The 17,039-nt window shown below is 39.1% G+C and overlaps 1 protein-coding gene across 1 annotated transcript; it reads right to left on the bottom strand.

The window, feature by feature from the left end:
* Positions 1–825: 825 nt before the first annotated feature.
* On the bottom strand, positions 826–16,040 carry slx4 (SLX4 structure-specific endonuclease subunit homolog (S. cerevisiae)). Its single transcript, XM_073844327.1, has 13 exons — positions 15,284–16,040; positions 13,414–13,579; positions 12,720–12,947; positions 12,408–12,646; positions 12,046–12,338; positions 8,799–9,039; positions 8,646–8,728; positions 8,419–8,565; positions 8,159–8,328; positions 3,859–6,443; positions 3,627–3,726; positions 1,764–2,039; positions 826–1,492 (listed from the first exon to the last, which is right to left on the bottom strand). Exons 1-13 carry the CDS (start codon positions 15,678–15,680, stop codon positions 1,108–1,110), a joined length of 5,310 nt encoding a protein of 1,769 aa, XP_073700428.1. The 5' UTR covers positions 15,681–16,040; the 3' UTR covers positions 826–1,107.
* Between the last annotated feature and the right edge of the window lie 999 nt (positions 16,041–17,039).

The following is a 17,039-nucleotide window of genomic DNA, read 5'->3' as shown; positions in this document are numbered from 1 at the left end:
GTTCCGCGGTGCAAAACTCAGTGCGATTAAAATGCGTTAAAATTTTTTAACGCGTTATTTTTGTGTAATTAATTAATCTAAATTAACGCGTTAAAGTCCCGGCCCTAATTTAAATATTTTGCATTTTAATATTTTTTTGGGATTTTTTTAACTATAATATACATATATACAGGTATTTTATAATATTTTTCATAAATTTTGCATTGTGATTCATATGTTTATGTAGGCATTTTATAAATTTATATTTCATATTTTTGCATTGTGATTTAAACTATATATATATAATTTTATTTTTTTAAATTGTGATTTAAAATAAAATATATATAGATAGGTATTTGATATTTCTATTTCATTTTATATTTTAATATAGTATTTCATAATTTTTGCATTGTGATTTAAAATAAAAAAATATATAGGTATTTCATTTTTTGCAGTTTTTAAAAAAATACAGAATATTTATATTTCTCATATTTTTCATAATACATATATAGGTATTTTTATATAATTAAAAATATTTTTGCATTGTGATTTTTTTTAAATCTTTATTTTATATATATATATACACATTTTTTCTTTTTAATATAATATTTTTCATAGTTTTTGCACTGTAATTTCTCTCTATATAGGTATTTTATACATATTTGCATTGTGATTTTTTTAAAACTATATACATACAGGTATTTTATATTTAATTATACATTTTTAACTATTCATAATTCTTGCATTGTGATTTTTATATATAATTATCTATATATATATGGTTAAAAAAAACTCTAGAACAGATAAAATGAACCAATTCTTGTATACAAACATGTGACACATACATTAAGACATGTATTTTAATTACATTATCCAGACATTAAATTAAATTCATTTAAAAATGCTATTTTCACACTGTACAAAAAAACATCAATCTGAAACTGATATAAAAAAAAAATCAAACAAATGCATTTCAAATTTAAATCCTTTCACTGGAAGACCCTGAGTGTGTGTCAGACGTGTTTATCAGCAATACTTTGTTTAGTAGAAAAGATGAAAACCATTATTGTCCTTCAACAACCTAATCTTAAAACCATGTAGTTTTACCACATTATTTCATTTCAGCCATCATGCCATTCCTCCACTGGGCTTAGCTGCTTTTTTCCTCCCTCTTCCTGCTGCCACACCGTTGGCTGTCGTTTTCACACGTCGTTTCCTGCGGGAAGATGCATTCTGGCCCTGTTTGGCCGTACTGAAAGTAATACACTGAGAGTCCAGGAAATCTAACAGTTTAGCAGCACCTAACCTGATGCCCGCCGCTTTCAAGCTGGACTGCAGCTCTGCCAAGGAGAGAGGCTGGTACTCCAGCACTCGTGCATACAATTTGGGATCGGATAGGATGAATTGACGAACTGCGAGGAGTTTGTCCTTCTCGCGTACAACAGCCTGAGATGCAGTGATGCCCTCGCTGTCCGAATCGTCGTCTTCAGACACACACAGCTCTGGATTCGACCTGGAATGAATAGGGTTGAATGAAGTTCCCTTGTAATATTAATTGTGTAGATCAGAGGACTCCAAACTTGGTCCTGGAGGGTTGGTGTCCTGCAGAGTTTAGCTCCAACTTTCCTCAACACACTTGCCAGGAAGTTTCTAGTTTGCATAGTAAGAGCTTGATTGGCTGGTTCATGTGTCTAATTGGGGTTGAAGCGAAACTCTGCCGGACACTGGCCCTCCAGGACCAAGTTTGGCCACCCCTGGTGTAGATAGTTAGATAACGACTATACCTGTCAGACTCCGCGGTGGAGGACGTGTTTGAGTTTTGAGAGGCTGATAAAAGCTCATCTTCTTCACCTGGTGGCGGTTTCACAGGTGAGACAGTAGAGGGCGCTGTTGGCTGCTTAAAAGAGTGCAGAGCAGACTGAGTGTTGGAGGCTTTCGGGAGGCGTTGAGGTCCAGAGGTCTCCTCCTCTGACTCTGAGCTCTGCAGCTGGTGGGTGTATTGATGGATCTCTTTCAGCTTCAGAACCATCTGCTTCTTGGGCAGCGGACGCACGCCGAACCTCGACAAAAATCATTTTACAGCTCTGTGTTATTGAATGTGTTGCTTTGGCTTTGTGAGGCCAGAACTATCTGGATTTTATTCTCATTTGCATGATGAATACTGTGAATGCTTAAACTTTGTCAAGTTAATTTGGTCTAAACTTATTTCATGATGTGCCTACACATTTGACAGGAAAAGATATGCGTGACTCTCATGAACAAGTGGCGGAGACTGACAAATAAAGTTGTAATTTTTTTTTTCTTTATGCACAAAAAGTATGCTCATAGCTTTCTAACATTACAGTTGAATCACAGATGTCACATGGACTATTTTAATGATTTCCTTACTACCTTTCTGGGTCTTGAACGTGGTAGTTGTGTCGCTGTCTATGCAGGGTCGGAAAGCTCGGATTTCATCAAAAATATCTTCATTTGTTTTCAGAAAATGAATGAAGGTCTTACGAGTTTGGAACAACTTGAGGGTGAGTAAATAATGACAGAATTTTATTTTTTATTTTTCAAATCTGTAAAATAGTCCATGTGACATCAGTGGTTCAACTGTAATGTTATGAAGCTCCCTCCACCAAGCTCAAGTGTGTCAGGTGAGACGTCCTTCCCCATGCCTGGAGTGTCTCCTGTTCCTCATGTGAACTATCCCTTTAACTGTGAATTACTCTGCTACCGAACTTCCAACCAACTTTGTTGGTTTGCTTTCATTCGCAATCCCAAGGCTACAGTGCTCTGGTCGGTCAGACTTGGCTTCTATATGAGTCTTCTCCTGGGGTGCGTTTCCCAAAAGCAACCATGGTCGCAAGTTCCGTCGTTACCAATAGAGTTCATTGAAACTAACGACCATTGTTAGCTAACGATGCTTTTGGGAAACACACCCCTGCTTGGGTGCATCTACCTGTTTGCCGGCCAAGCCTTGGGATCCAGATTCCTTGAAACTGTTCTCTGAGACATTGCAAGCATAGCTTGTCTCAGGAGGTTCGAAAGGAACTGAAGGAGTCAAAGCACGTTCAGCATCTACATCCATTTCATCACTGGAATCTGAAAGTACAATGAGCTCAACTTCTTTGCTTTGAGATTCTGGAGGGGATTTGGGGTTTTCGATTCTCTGACATCCTGAATTGTCTTTTGTTATTGAAGATCTATTTTCACCCTCACAAGGAACAGGAGACACTCCAGGCATGGGGAAGGATGTCTCACCTGACACCCCTGAGCTAGGTGGAGGGAGCTTTATAACATTGCGGTTGAACCACTGATGTCACATGGACTATTTGAACAATGTCCTTAGTACCTTTCTGGGCCTTGAATTTGGTAGACACATTGCTGTATATTCAGGTTCAGAAAGCTCTTGAATTTCATCAAAAATGTTTTAATTTATGTTCTGAAGATGAACGCAGGTCTTACATGTTAGGATAAACATGATGGTGAGTAATTAATGACAGAACTTTCATTTTTGGGTCAACTATCCCTTTAACTGTGAATTACTCAGTATTGCACTACTGAACTTCCAACCAACTTTGTTGGTTTGCTATTGTGCTATGCAATGGCATTAATACATTTTATATGCTACAGTGTTTAAATACTGTTTTTATGCTCACCTGTTGAGTCTGTTTTTGAGCTCTGGTGTGTCCATATCAGAGAAGCCTGGCATAGGAGTGATAGGCACCAGCGGTCCTTTATCTCTCTTTCTGCAAGCAACTGCGCAGAAAGTTAAGGGTTGATTTTAAGAGTGTTTTTCAAAACAAAAGGGTTTTCTGAATGCATAATTGCCAGCCCATGTTTATGGGGAAACATAATTATCATGATAACACAGAGGACAACTTATCTTACCTGGAGTCTTCAGTTCGGCAACTCTCTTGGCAGAGGGAGCTACCAATCTCTGAGAAAGTGGAAGGGGAGCCACCTCCTCTTCCTCCCCCCAATCATCCCATATGTCAGGATCAGGCAGGCTGTGGTTCAACAGACCTGGACTTGGATCAGGAGTTTTATTACAAGCTCCAGACATAAGAGGAGATGTGAACGTTGGTCTCTTACCGTCGAGACCTGGCGGACTGTCTGTACCTCCACTGCTGTCAAGTCTTAGACTAAAGCGGGGTTTTTGGCTTCCAACCCCTCCATACAAACCCCAGGAGTCATCAAACGCTATAGGAGGCTCGTCCATCCCACAAAAAGAGTTTCCGGCAATATCAACCACTTCGTCAGCACTTTTATTTGGATTCTCTTCTTCCACTCTTCCAGAGCCATCCATGTCACAGGAGTTTCCTGCAACATTCCCCATTTTTTCAACACTTTCATTAGGATTTTCACTCCCAGGCTCATCCATGTCATCAAACGCTATAGGAGGCTCGTCCATGTCACAAAATGAGTTTCCTGCAACATCAACCACTTCGTCAACACTTTGATTTGGATTCTCTTCTCCCACTCCTCTTCCAGAGCCATCCATGTCATTGAATGTGTTTCCCCCAATCTCCACCAATTCTTCAACACTTTGATTTGGATTCTCTTCCAATTCCTTTTGCTTTACCCCATCGTTCGCAATCTCTTGCAATCTTTCTGGATGACAGTAGCTTGGAGAGTTCAAGGACGGACTGGAGCATTTATTATGGGCAGAGCTACTCTGGTTCTTCTCAGGTGTTTTACTAGAGGAAGAAGAACTCAGTTGTAGAGACACTAAGCCAACCTTCCTCTGACTACAGAATGATCTAGAATTATCTCTACTATGCTCAAGTCGAACCTCACAGTCATCAACCATAGGGGAGCCAAACGGGATCTGACGTTGTAAGGAAGAGTCTGAATGGAGAGGAGTGCTACTGGAGGGCTTGGGGACACCCTGGATTGGACGTCCCATGATGCTGCCAATGTGGGAGCTGTCAGAAACATCCACTGAAGGCACCTGAGACAGTCTTAGATGGTGAAGTGGTCTTTGGAAACCTGGAGATTGATCAGTATCAGTGCTACGACATTCTTTAGAAGGACTCTGATCTGATTTGTGGAATTTGGACAAGGATACCGATTTGACTGAAGAAGCAAAGCTAGAAGGTTTTAAACTGTCCGAGACAGAGGAACAGGAGGAAGAGGACGATGACTTGGGGGAAAGCTGGGTTCGGCGCATGCTGATGCAGGTTTGGGCAGAGCTACAGCGTGTGGATGGTACCGGAGTGGCTGGAATCAGCCAGGAAACCTCAGCAGAGCCATCAAACACGCTTTCATTCGCAATACCGGGGCTATGGTGCTCTGAATGATCAGATTTGGCTTCTACACAATTCTCCACCTGCTTGGAAGCATCTACCTGTTTGCTGGCCAGGCCTTGAGATCCAGATTCTTCAAAACTGTTCTCTGCAACTTTGCAAGCATAGCTTGTGGACATCTGAGGAGGTTCTGAGGGAGATTCGAAAGGAGTCAAAGCACGTTGAGCATTGTGGTCACCGTCCACATCCATTTCATCGCTGGAATCTGAGAGCACAATGAGCTCAACCTGTTTGCTTTGAGATTTTGGAGGGGATTTGGGGTTTTCATTTCTCTGGCATCCCGAATTGTCTTTTGTTAGTGGAGATCTACCTGTATCTTCAGCCTCATGAGGAACAGGAGACACTCCAGGCTTAGGGAAGGATGTCTCACCTGACACACCTGAGCTTGGTGGAGGGCTTATAGACAGGTCAATCACCTCACTTACACATGAGGGGCGAAATGGGGCGGGGGTGTTTATCTGTAGTGTGCACGATGGCTTGTAATGCTGTTGCTGAGAGCAGGGCGCTGGCGTTTGTGACGGTTCCATGTATTCCCCTACAGACTGGGAGAATAAGCGGTCATAACTCTTATTAAGACTGGCATCCGGGTCTGAGTTTTCATCTAATTCTGGAACTCTCTCCGTCTCCAAATCGTGGTTTCTAAGGTTTTCAGTTGGACTTGTTACCATGGCAGCCGCCGTCCCATCCACGCCTTGTTTGTTACTATGGCAACTGCCGGCAGATTTCTCTAAGAACGATTCTGTCTCATTTTTCTCCTTCCCTTCATCATCCTTCTCATTTCCGAGGGATGCATTTGCACCTCCCTCCTCTTCCTCGGTCTCTGTCGCAGTCTCCAACATCGTCTCCATCTTCCTTTGTGTTGCTGCAAACTCATAGATCTCATCAAGCTCTTCCTCATCCACCCGATCCTCGTTCTCTCCATCTCCTCTCTTTCGGTCCTCTTCCATGTCTTGTTCCTCTCCGGCAGTCTCTTTGAAATCATCCTCTTCTTCGCTGTCCCCATGCTGCCACATTGATTGGAGGAGCTCCAAGAAGTTGCTTTCTGCCAAGTTCTGTTCTTCTTGGTCCCCGAAACGAGGCTCGGGTGCTGGAAACATTCCTCTTGGGTTTTCCTCCACACTTCCAGAATATTCCTCACACTGCTGCTGCAGCTCAGCCAAACCAAACCTGAAACATAGCACATATTTACTATCCTAGAATCAATTTATATCCAGTAGGATTGGGGGCCTTAAGCCCTGGCTCTGATTGCAACATACACTACCAGTCAGAAGTTTTTTAACAGTAAGATTTTTAATGTTTTTTAAATAAGTCTCTTCTGCTCAACAAGCCTGCATTTATTTGATCCAAAGTACAGCAAAATCAGTAAAATTTTAAAATATTTTTACTATTTAAAATAACTGCTTTCTATTTGAATATATTAAAAATGTAATTTATTCATGTGAATTAAAAGCTGATTTTTAGCATCATTACTCCAGTCACATGATCCGAGTAGATTTTTTTTTTTCATATTCTTTGATGAATAAAAAGATCAGAAGAACAGCATTTATCTGAAATAGAAATCTTTTGTAACATTATAAATTTTATCATCACTTCTGATCCATTTTAAAGGAGAACTCCGGTGTGATATTGACCTAAAGTGTATTGAATCATGATACCGAGTGTGAACGTACCTTGCATATCTCATCTCGGTTTGTGTCCAGCAGTCCGAAATCTGGGGTCAGTTAGCCGATGCTCACAACAGGTTGTCAATGAGAGTGAATCGGGCATCGGAGAAGCCATGTAAATAAATCACTGTTTTACGTCATTTACGAGGCACAAAGTAGCTCCACACTTCATTGGTAGACTTCCAAGGGCCCTGACATTTAAAACGAGACATTGAGAACATTGAGAAAGCACCGGTAGTTTATTTACAAGTAGATTTATACAGACATTTTCCACCAGGAACAGACCGGTCGCCGCCATCTTAAATTTAGTCACGATAAGTCGAGTGTCGAGCACGAAGGAAACTACAACCTGATAAGTTGATAACCTGATAAATTCCTTGGTGCTCGACACTCGACTTATCGTGACTAAGTTCAAGATGGTGGCGACCGGATTTTCTCTTGCAGTTACTGTCTGTATAAATCTTCTTGTAAATAAACTACCGGTGCTTTTTCTGAGTTCTCAATGTCTCGTTTTAAATGTCAGGGCCCTTGGAAGTCTACCAATGAAGTGTGGAGCTACTTTGTACCTCGTAAATGGCGTAAAACAGTGATTTATTTACATGGATACTTCGATGCCCTATTGACTCTCATTGACAACCTGTTGTGAGCATCGGCTAACTGACCCCAGATTTCGGACTGCTGGACACAAACCGAGATGAGATATGCAAGGTACGTTCACACTCGGTATCATGATTCAATACACTTTAGGTCAAAATCACACCGGAGTTCTCCTTTAAGCATCCTTGCTAAATAAAAGTATTTCTATATTTTCTTTCCCCAAATTATACTCTAAGCTTTTGAATTGTAATTTTGAATATAGTGTATAATGCTGCAAAAGCTTTTTTATTTCAGATAAATGCTGATCTATGGATCTTTCTATTCATCAAAGAAACCTGAAAAAATGAAATTTCTGAAGGATGTGACAATGAAGACGATGATGCTGAAAATTAAGCTTTGATCACAGAAATAAATTACATTTTAAAATATATTCAAATAGTAAACAGTTTTTTTAATAGTAAAAATATTTCAAAATTTTACTGCTGCACTTTGGATCAAATGAATGCAGGCTTGGTGAGCAGAAAATACTTAAAAAACATTACAAATATTACTGTTCAAAATCTTTTGACTAGTAGTGTAATTGTAACATTTGAACCACACAAAAAGGCTCTTCATACTGACATATCGGCAAGCTCCTGAATGTGCGGCAGCATTGTGCATGTCAAAGGACAGTGGGCTGTGTAAAGATACTGCAGAAAGGCCAGTACTGCCTGCCTCGGCACATTTCCCAGCAACACCCTCTGAGCGACAGGCATGCCCTCCTCCTGAACGCCAAAACCTGAGTCATGCACCTACAAACACATGGTTAACAGCTTGGTCATTCATCTGCACTTCTTGATTATTAGTTCATGCTTCTGGCATCAGTGTAAAGATGCACTAACCATGTTGGCCAGCAGGGGGCATCGTGCGTACAGCATAAACGAGTGCGTGAAGAAAACCTCCCCACTGTCCACCTGTAACTGCACATCACTGAGTTGAGGGTTGTTCACCATGCTGCTCAGGTCTGATGCTAGTTTTGAAATGTACACCTAAAAAACACAAAAACGGACTCAGAAAAGAACTTGGAGTTGCATTGAATACAACTGGATACATTGAAGGAAATTCTTACTGAGGATTTCTTGAGCGTCTTGCTGTCATTTTTTTCTGGAACAAATCCACTTGAAGGAAGTTCATTCACAGCATTGTCCTTAACTACAAACATGGGACAGTGTGAGCCAGAGAATTTAAAAAATGTCTTTTTGTGACAGAATACTAATATTACCTGATTTGTCCCCGGTGACTGTATGCGTCGTGTATCCATACTGGGTGAGGGTCATGCCTTCCTCTGCAAGCTCCATCAGGTCCTGCAGAGCCTGGCTGCTTGGTGTACCCGAACAAGGAGACAGAGGACGGGTAGGCCGGTGTTGTGCTGGGCTCTGATCTGAAAGCTTTTCCTGAACTGAATCAGCCTCAACTGGAGGTTTCTTGACCGGAGTTACTTCAAAAGACTTGACCTTTTCCTTCTGAAATAATAATGGAAAGATATATTAAGCAGGACCCACAACACCTTTAACTTTTGCAATGTGACGCATTTCTGAGTGAAACAAAATATTCAGTGAGAAATACACTACCAGTCAAAAGTTTTTGAACAGTAAGATTTTCTGAAGTCTCTTCTGCTCATCAAGCCCACGTTTATTTGATCCAAAGTATAGCAAAAACAGTACGATTGTGAAATATTCTTACTATTTAAAATAACTGCTTTCTATTTGAATATTTGTAATTTTTAGCATCATTAGTCTTCAGTGTCACATGATCCTTCAGAAATCATTCTAATATGCTCATTTGCTGTTCAAGAAACATTTATTATTATTACTATTATTATTATTAATATCAATATTTAAGACGATGAGTACATTTTTTCAGGTTTCTTTGATGAATAGAAAGAACATTATACACTATACCATTATACCAAGTCAGTATAATGTAGTCAGTAACAAATTTTGCAATGAAACAAATTATAGCACATTTATTTATACTTTATATTATATTTAAAGTAGGGCCGGGACTTTAACGCGTTAATTTAGATTAATTAATTACACAAAAATAACACGTTAAATTTTTTTAACGCATTTTAATCGCACTTAGTTTTGCACCGCGGAACGTTTCTCACTGGATGAGATTCGGCGGACCGATTATACTGGAGCACCAACTAGCGTTCAGACCATAGACTGTAAAAAATATGGACGTAGTATCCGTGACGTCACCCGTAGGATTCTGAAGCGCTATTTTGAAGCCTGTTGTGGGCGGGATTCGGCCGTCGCCATCTTGGAATCGCGTCACCGCGCGTCACTCCCGGATAATCAAAAATGGGCAAAAAGGCGGGACGTGGGTGGAGCTGGTTGCTGAAACCACGCCCGCCTAGCGCGACAGTGGCGACAGCAGCGGCAATCCCCCTGTCACTCAAGTGGCCACGCCCTTAATTATGCTGAACTTTAAGGCTTAATATAACTTAAACGGATGAGTTATAAAAAAATTCACCCCCCTCACAGTTGACATGAAGGGCAAAACTAGCTATATAGACCAAAACCATTTTTTGAACCAGGCTGTAAACATACTTTTTTCTGCTGTAAACTTGGGCATTTTAACATGGGGAGTCAATGGGACTGACTCTCTTTTGCAGCCAGCCTCAAGCGGCCAGTCGATGTATTGCATTTTAAGACACTTCCGTGTTGGTTTCAATAGAGAGAGCGGGAGGTTGCCCCTTGGTTCAGACAAGCTACGTCCGTCCTAAATAGTATTGTATGTCCCAAATCGTAGTATGTTTAAAAAAGTATTCCAAAGATTCCCGGATGGTCTACTACTTAACGATCAATGCACACTGTCTAACGGCTAATATTGCCCACAACACACTGCGCCGTGAACGAGGATTCGATTAGAACTACAAACACGCATAAAAAGTGTTAAAAAACTACAAACATGGAGGATATGCGCGACCAACGGACAGGTAGAGAAAGGGGTTTGAGTGATAAATAATCAGTGTGTAACCTGATAAAAATATTTTTTAAATGTTATTCGCGTTATATTCCATGTGCAGCAACATTTGTAATGATAGGTTTGGTCATTAACGTTTAAATGCATAATTAAGCAAACACAAGAGCAGAGTTCTCGGCATGAAAGACTCGTTAAAGAACGTGCCTCTTAATTTCTCTCTAATACGGTAGGAAATTAAATTAAACGAAATGTAGATAATGTTAACTGTGATGATTGACAGGGCAGTTTAAACAGTGACAGGATTCAGCTAACTAAGCAACAGAGCGTCCATTAAAGAAGCAGTTATGAAGAAGTAGTATGTCCCAAAGCTTGCCTACTACTCTGCTACAAACTCAAAAGTATGTACTTTTCTTCACAAACAGAGTACATCCTTATAGGGCATAGTATAAGTAGGCGAATTGGGACGCAGCAAAACAAACCAGTGAACATGGACAAAAAAGCTGATGGGACCGCTTTGGTTGGCCCTGTGGATGGGAAATTTTGTTACAAAAAACGAATGGATGGAAGCGTCGATAAGAGCATGGTTGTGTGCAAGCTATGCAACAAGGAATTCGCATATCACCGCAGCACATCGAGCCTATTGCTACACTTAATGGCAATATTGCACTGGTCTGTTGGACTTGGTTGAACAAAAATAAACAATATTTTGTTGCTTACAGTAAGCTTATGTATTCAGTCATTATTCAATGGTATACTAAAAATCCATATGAAAAAACTTACTTCTCACTGTTCTCAGGTCAAATATTTATATGCGATTAAAATGCGATTAATTTCGATTAATTAATTACAAAGCCTCTAATTAATTAGATTAAATTTTTTAATCGAGTCCCGGCCCTAATTTAAAGACAAAATACAGTATATCGCAATTTTATTTACATTTTACATCTTTTCAACAAAATGTACATTTACTTCTAAACTAACAATTTGTCCTACATTATGTAATGTAGCAATTTGAATTCACGTTTTAAGTAAAAAAATGTTATAGTTCATACATTTTATTACAAATAAATGTAGAATTTTTTAAATGAACAAATTTGAATTGTGCATAAGACAAGTTGAATTTATTAAATGGATAGTTCACCCAAAAATAAAAATTCTGTCATTAATTACTAATTACAACCCTTGGGTTGTCGTTCCAAACCCATAAGACCTTTGTTCATCTTCAGGGCACAAATAACACAACTGACACATTCAAGGCCCAGAAAGGTAGTAAGGACATTGTTAAAATAGTCTATGAGAATACTTTGTGCACAAAGAAATCCAAATTTACAACCTATGCAGGGTCAGAAAACTCTGATTTCATCAAAAATATCTTAACTTGTGTTCTGAAGATGAACGAAGGTCTTACAGGTTTGGAACAACATGAGGGTAAATAACAATTAATGAGAGATTTTTTTAATGTTTGTGTGAACAATAAAGTTTTGATGACAAAGCTGACTTTGACTTGAAACTATCTCTTAAATATCTAAAAATCTCACCTCTGGTGGAACCCATGGCTGTATGAAGTTGCTTAGTTCCGAGGTGTAGAACTCGGAAATGGAGTCTGGTCCTCCTCCATGAAGGGCACTTTTGTCCCAGAGAGGGGCGTGAGGATGAGGAGGAAGGCAAGAGGGGGATAGGGTTGGCGTTGGTGGAGATGGGGGTCTGGAACGGAGCAGGAGAGATGAAACTCGCTCCTGTAGGCGGTTCAGTGCTGTCTGAGGGTCTTGAATAAGAAGAAGTGGTGGGTGGACAGGAGATGCTCCCTTCCTTCTTCTCCCACGGCCCTTACCTGACAGAGAATAGGAATGATGGACTATGTGTGGACTAATAATGATAATAAAAAAGGTGAAAATTTTACCTGCACCAGGTTTCCATTGTAATACAGGAGCCACGGTCGCAGGAGGACTGGAGAGCTGAGCCAGTATCTCCCTCTCCTCCTCCAGCTCCCGTTTCTTTTCAATTTCCTGCTCGAGTAAAGAACGGGACAGAGCCAGCGCCACCATGGTCTCCTCGTCCAGCTTCTGGGCTTTCCTCCTGGCTCTCTTTCTTACAGGTACGCCATCCCTCGTAGTTGTTGTACCACTACCTAATTGCTGCCTGCAGAGAGAAGGAACATATCTATAGATCTAGATAGAGGAAAAAAAAATGTAATAATAAGTGGCTGACTTACGATTGGTGAGTGGTGCCGTCACTCACTGTCTCAGTAGCCTGTCTTCTCAGAGCCTGGACTAGATCATTTGGCTTCACACCCAAATCAGTCGAGCAACGCTTGAGGTGGGCAGACCGGCTTTTTTCTGATTTAAAACTCTTTCCACAAATGGGACACTCTGGGACCCGTGGTCTGGGGTGGGAATGATGGGATGCTGAAGGAGCGCTGCTCTCGCTTGCATCCAGACATCTGCAAAGCAGAAGAACGAGACAGAGGTCTGATATGAAACTCATCTCACATTGTTTGTGTGTGGAATATTTGTGATGCCTAATAATGTAGTAGTGATAGTTGTTCATGAGTCCCTGAATGATCCACGGCTGTGTTTTTTTGGTTTTTTTTTGTTTAGTGATAGTTGTTCATGAGTCCCTTGTTTGTCCTGAACAGTTACACTGTCGGCTGTTCTTCAGAGAATCCTTCAAGTCCCACAAATTCTTTGTTTTTTCTACATTTTTGTGTATTTGAACACTTACTTTGAACAATAACTGTATGATTCTGAGATCATCTTTTCACACTCAGGACAACTGAGAGACTAATATGCAACTATTACAGAAAGTTCAAACACTCACTGATGCTCCAAAAAGCAAAATGATGCATTAAGAGCCAGGGGTGAAAACTTTTGAACAGAATGAAGATGTATATGGTGATGGTAACGCACCTGTTGATGTGCTGAGTGCGCAGCGGGGGGCTCATGGCTGACAGATTTTTCTGACAGAGCTGGCAGAAGAACAATCCTTCATCTTCTATGTCTCCAGAAGCATGAGTCTCACGATTCAACTCCTGCTGAAGCCGAAGAGCCAGGGCTTCATCGCCGCTCACATCTTCTGTAAGAGAACACACACAAACACAAACATTTTTTACTTTTGTTGATCACGTTAACATGCCATAAGAACATATGTACATTTGATTTTAGATATTTTTAACATCATTTTATCTTTTTACACTGAGGAACTCATATGCAACTATTACAGAAGGTTCAAACAGAAAAACAATGCATTAAGAGTCGGGGGTGAAAACTTTTGGAATTTAAAGATCAGGGTAAATTTTACTTATTTTGTCTTCTGGGAAACATGTAAGTATATTCTGTAGCTTCTGAAAGTCAGTACTAAATAAAACAAAATATAATATTTAGGCAAAAGAAGAACAATGCACACGTCTCCATTCTGTTTAAGTTTTCACCCTTGACTCTTAATGTATCGTTTTTCCTTCTGGAGCATCATAGTTGCATATGAGTCTCTCAGTTGTCCTCAGTGTGAAAAGATGGATCTCAAAATCATAGTCATTGTTGGAAAGAGTTCAAATACACACAAATGCTGAAAAACCAAAGAATTTGTGGGACCTGAAGGATTTTTCTGAAGAACAGCAGGCAGTTTAACCGTTCAGGACAAACAAGGGACTCATGAACAACTATCACTAAACAAAAAAAAAAAAAAAAAAAAAAAAAACACAGCCGTGGATCATTCAGGTAACAACACAGTATTAAGAATCAAGTGTATGTAAACTTTTGAACGGGGTCATTTTTATAAATTCAGTTATTATTTTCTCTTGTGGACTATATGTAAATATCTTTTAAGTGAAATATCTTATTTAGGTCAGTACTAAATAAAAAACATTTTGTAGATTCTGCAAGGTGTATGTAAACTCATGACTTCTACTGTATATATTTTTTAATTTACAAATATTGCAAATAAAAAAAGTGGACATATAACATGTATAACTTTAATTTATGTTTTAGAATTTTAACTGTAAAACAAAATGTACCTCATTTAAGACAACACACACTTTTGATAAATGTCTTTCATTAATGACATTAATAATTTCAAGCCATAGAGGCATGTACTTTTGGTTTATAATGATATTTTAATGAGTGATTTGTGCTCATTTTGGTAGATGACAAAATCAGTTTTTATGCCTGTATTGAAGCGTATACGTCAGTTCACGGCTCAACAAAAAAGTACAAAAAAATTATAGTTATAGAAGTTATGAAGTCTTATTATAGTTTTACATTTACACTTATTATTGCATATTAACATTTTTTGTGGCAATGGAAAAAAATGTAAACAATAAATATAATTATATACATATTTTGCCATTTTTCATATGTTTTATTTAAAAAAAAAAAAACTAACCCAACCAAACCAAAATATATTTATTGCTGAGAGCTCTAACTATGAAACTCGCCTTCATGTCCTCTGTTGAACACAAAAGCAAACATTTTGAAGAATGTTGTTAACCAATGTTAACCATGTTTCTGCTAGCCATTGGCTTCCATGTATGGACAAAAAATACTATTTAAGTCAATGGCTACTGTCAGCAGTTTGTAACCAGCATTCCTCAAAATATCTTCTTTTGTGTTGAACAGAAGAAACATACAGGTTTGGAACAAAATGAGGGTGCATAAATGCTGACAATTTTCATTTTGGGGTGAAACATATTTTTTCTATCCAATGAGGTGTACTACATTATACAATGTGGACAAGCAAGTTCATGTTTTTATGAAATTAAAAGACATGGTTTGACAGCATTACCTGTGAGCTGGATCCCAGCAGTGGTGGGATAGCTTCCATCAGGCTCTGTTGTTGTAGTTTGGTTGGTCTCTGCATGCAGGAGTCTCTCAGGACTGGCTCTCTTGAACCGCTGCATTCTCCGGACCACTACATCTTTGACCTTCTCTGTGCCAGACACTTCAGGAAGTGGCTGGGAAACATCACCAGACTCTAACGTTACAGTCTGAGTCTTTATTTCTGTCTTACTAGCATCCTTAGTCTTCTTTCTCCTCTTTGGGGGGTTTCTAGAAGAGGGAGAGGAGGGCTCCTCATTCTTGACTGGTTTCTTTTCATCTCCAGATGCTCCTGCTCCTTTCTTCCTTACTCTTTTGAGGAGACGAGAGCAGAGGTCGGTGAAGTCCTGATCCGAGTCGTCCATGATATGAGCCGAACACACATAATCTGTCACACGTGTCTGTTATTATATGAATCCATACTTATGGATGATTAAACGTTATTTGAATGGATAAAATGAACGAAGCTACAAGCTCATACGCATTTTATAAATACCAACGAAATACATCATTTTTTACCTTTGTTTACATTTCACTTTGCCACTATTCGAACCTAATTATATCGGTTACCGTACGTTTATTGCGATTTATTTTATAACAACTTGAATACAGACGCTGGTAAGACGTACTCCATTGTATGACTGTAAAACAGATGATTTAATGTCGTAAAACGACGGTTTTCTTATAAAATGTGCTGCAGCGGCGGCTAACGTTGTTCAAACTACTGTCCCACCACAACCGCCGCCGTGTACTTCCGGTGACGTCTAGTACGCGGTGACGCAATGGCGGCGTCGATTGCGAAACATCGCGTCATGTGACTTAACTTACGAAATGGCAAAAAAGATGGTTAATTACACTACATTTTGAGAATAACTAGTTTTAATATACTAGCGTTTATTTTTTGCACTTTACATTTTGATAGTAACTGTCAGAGCCATAGAGAAAGAGAGTTGCGACACGCTTTGATCTCGCCGCCGCGCGGTCACGTGGTTCATGGAGCTCTCAATAGTTCCAAACATCTCCGCGCTGTCAATGTGTTTGAATGGGTAGACAGCAGTTTTACTATATTTGCAGCAATTTCGATTAATTATTAACACATAATGTGCATAAATTGTTTATTGATAACTTATCTGAATACGGTTTAAAATCGCATTTTATATTGGAGAATGATAAAGAGACATAATAAATATGTTCTCATACTCTTTGGCAGTCAAATGTGACCAAACACCTTAAGTGTAACTTTTATTCAATTAAATAAATGTAATATATAGTTCAGTTCTATATAGCTGATATTTTGAGGAGTTTACTAAATATGTGCAATAATGATCCTGGCCATTTAAAAGATAACATTTTCTAATATAGTATTTATATTACAGTTAGTGTGATATTTAAGGTTAAATACATTTGAATGTGTATTTGGACATGATCAAACACTCTTTTTTATGTTTCGATTTAACGATTTAATGTTAAATAAAAAAATTATTTACTCGAGTTATTTTATGATATTCAAATATACAACATAACTGAATATTAAAAGGCAAGCAAAAATGGCATTTAACATAATAGAAAAGATGAAAATAGTGTTTAAAAAAACACAAGGCAACGAATTGCATTCAGCATACATTTTTATCGTATTTCTTGAATGCAGTCTTTACTGAAACTCATTCAACCTCCTACAGTGAGAGAAAGATTGCAGAAAGACTAAAATCGTAAAAATATGACAA

Source organism: Garra rufa, chromosome 7 (genome assembly GCF_049309525.1).
Source record: "Garra rufa chromosome 7, GarRuf1.0, whole genome shotgun sequence".
NCBI classification, from domain to species: domain Eukaryota; kingdom Metazoa; phylum Chordata; class Actinopteri; order Cypriniformes; family Cyprinidae; genus Garra; species Garra rufa.
Note: the sequence above shows the minus strand (reverse complement) of the source record. Positions and strands in the feature narration are given on the sequence as shown.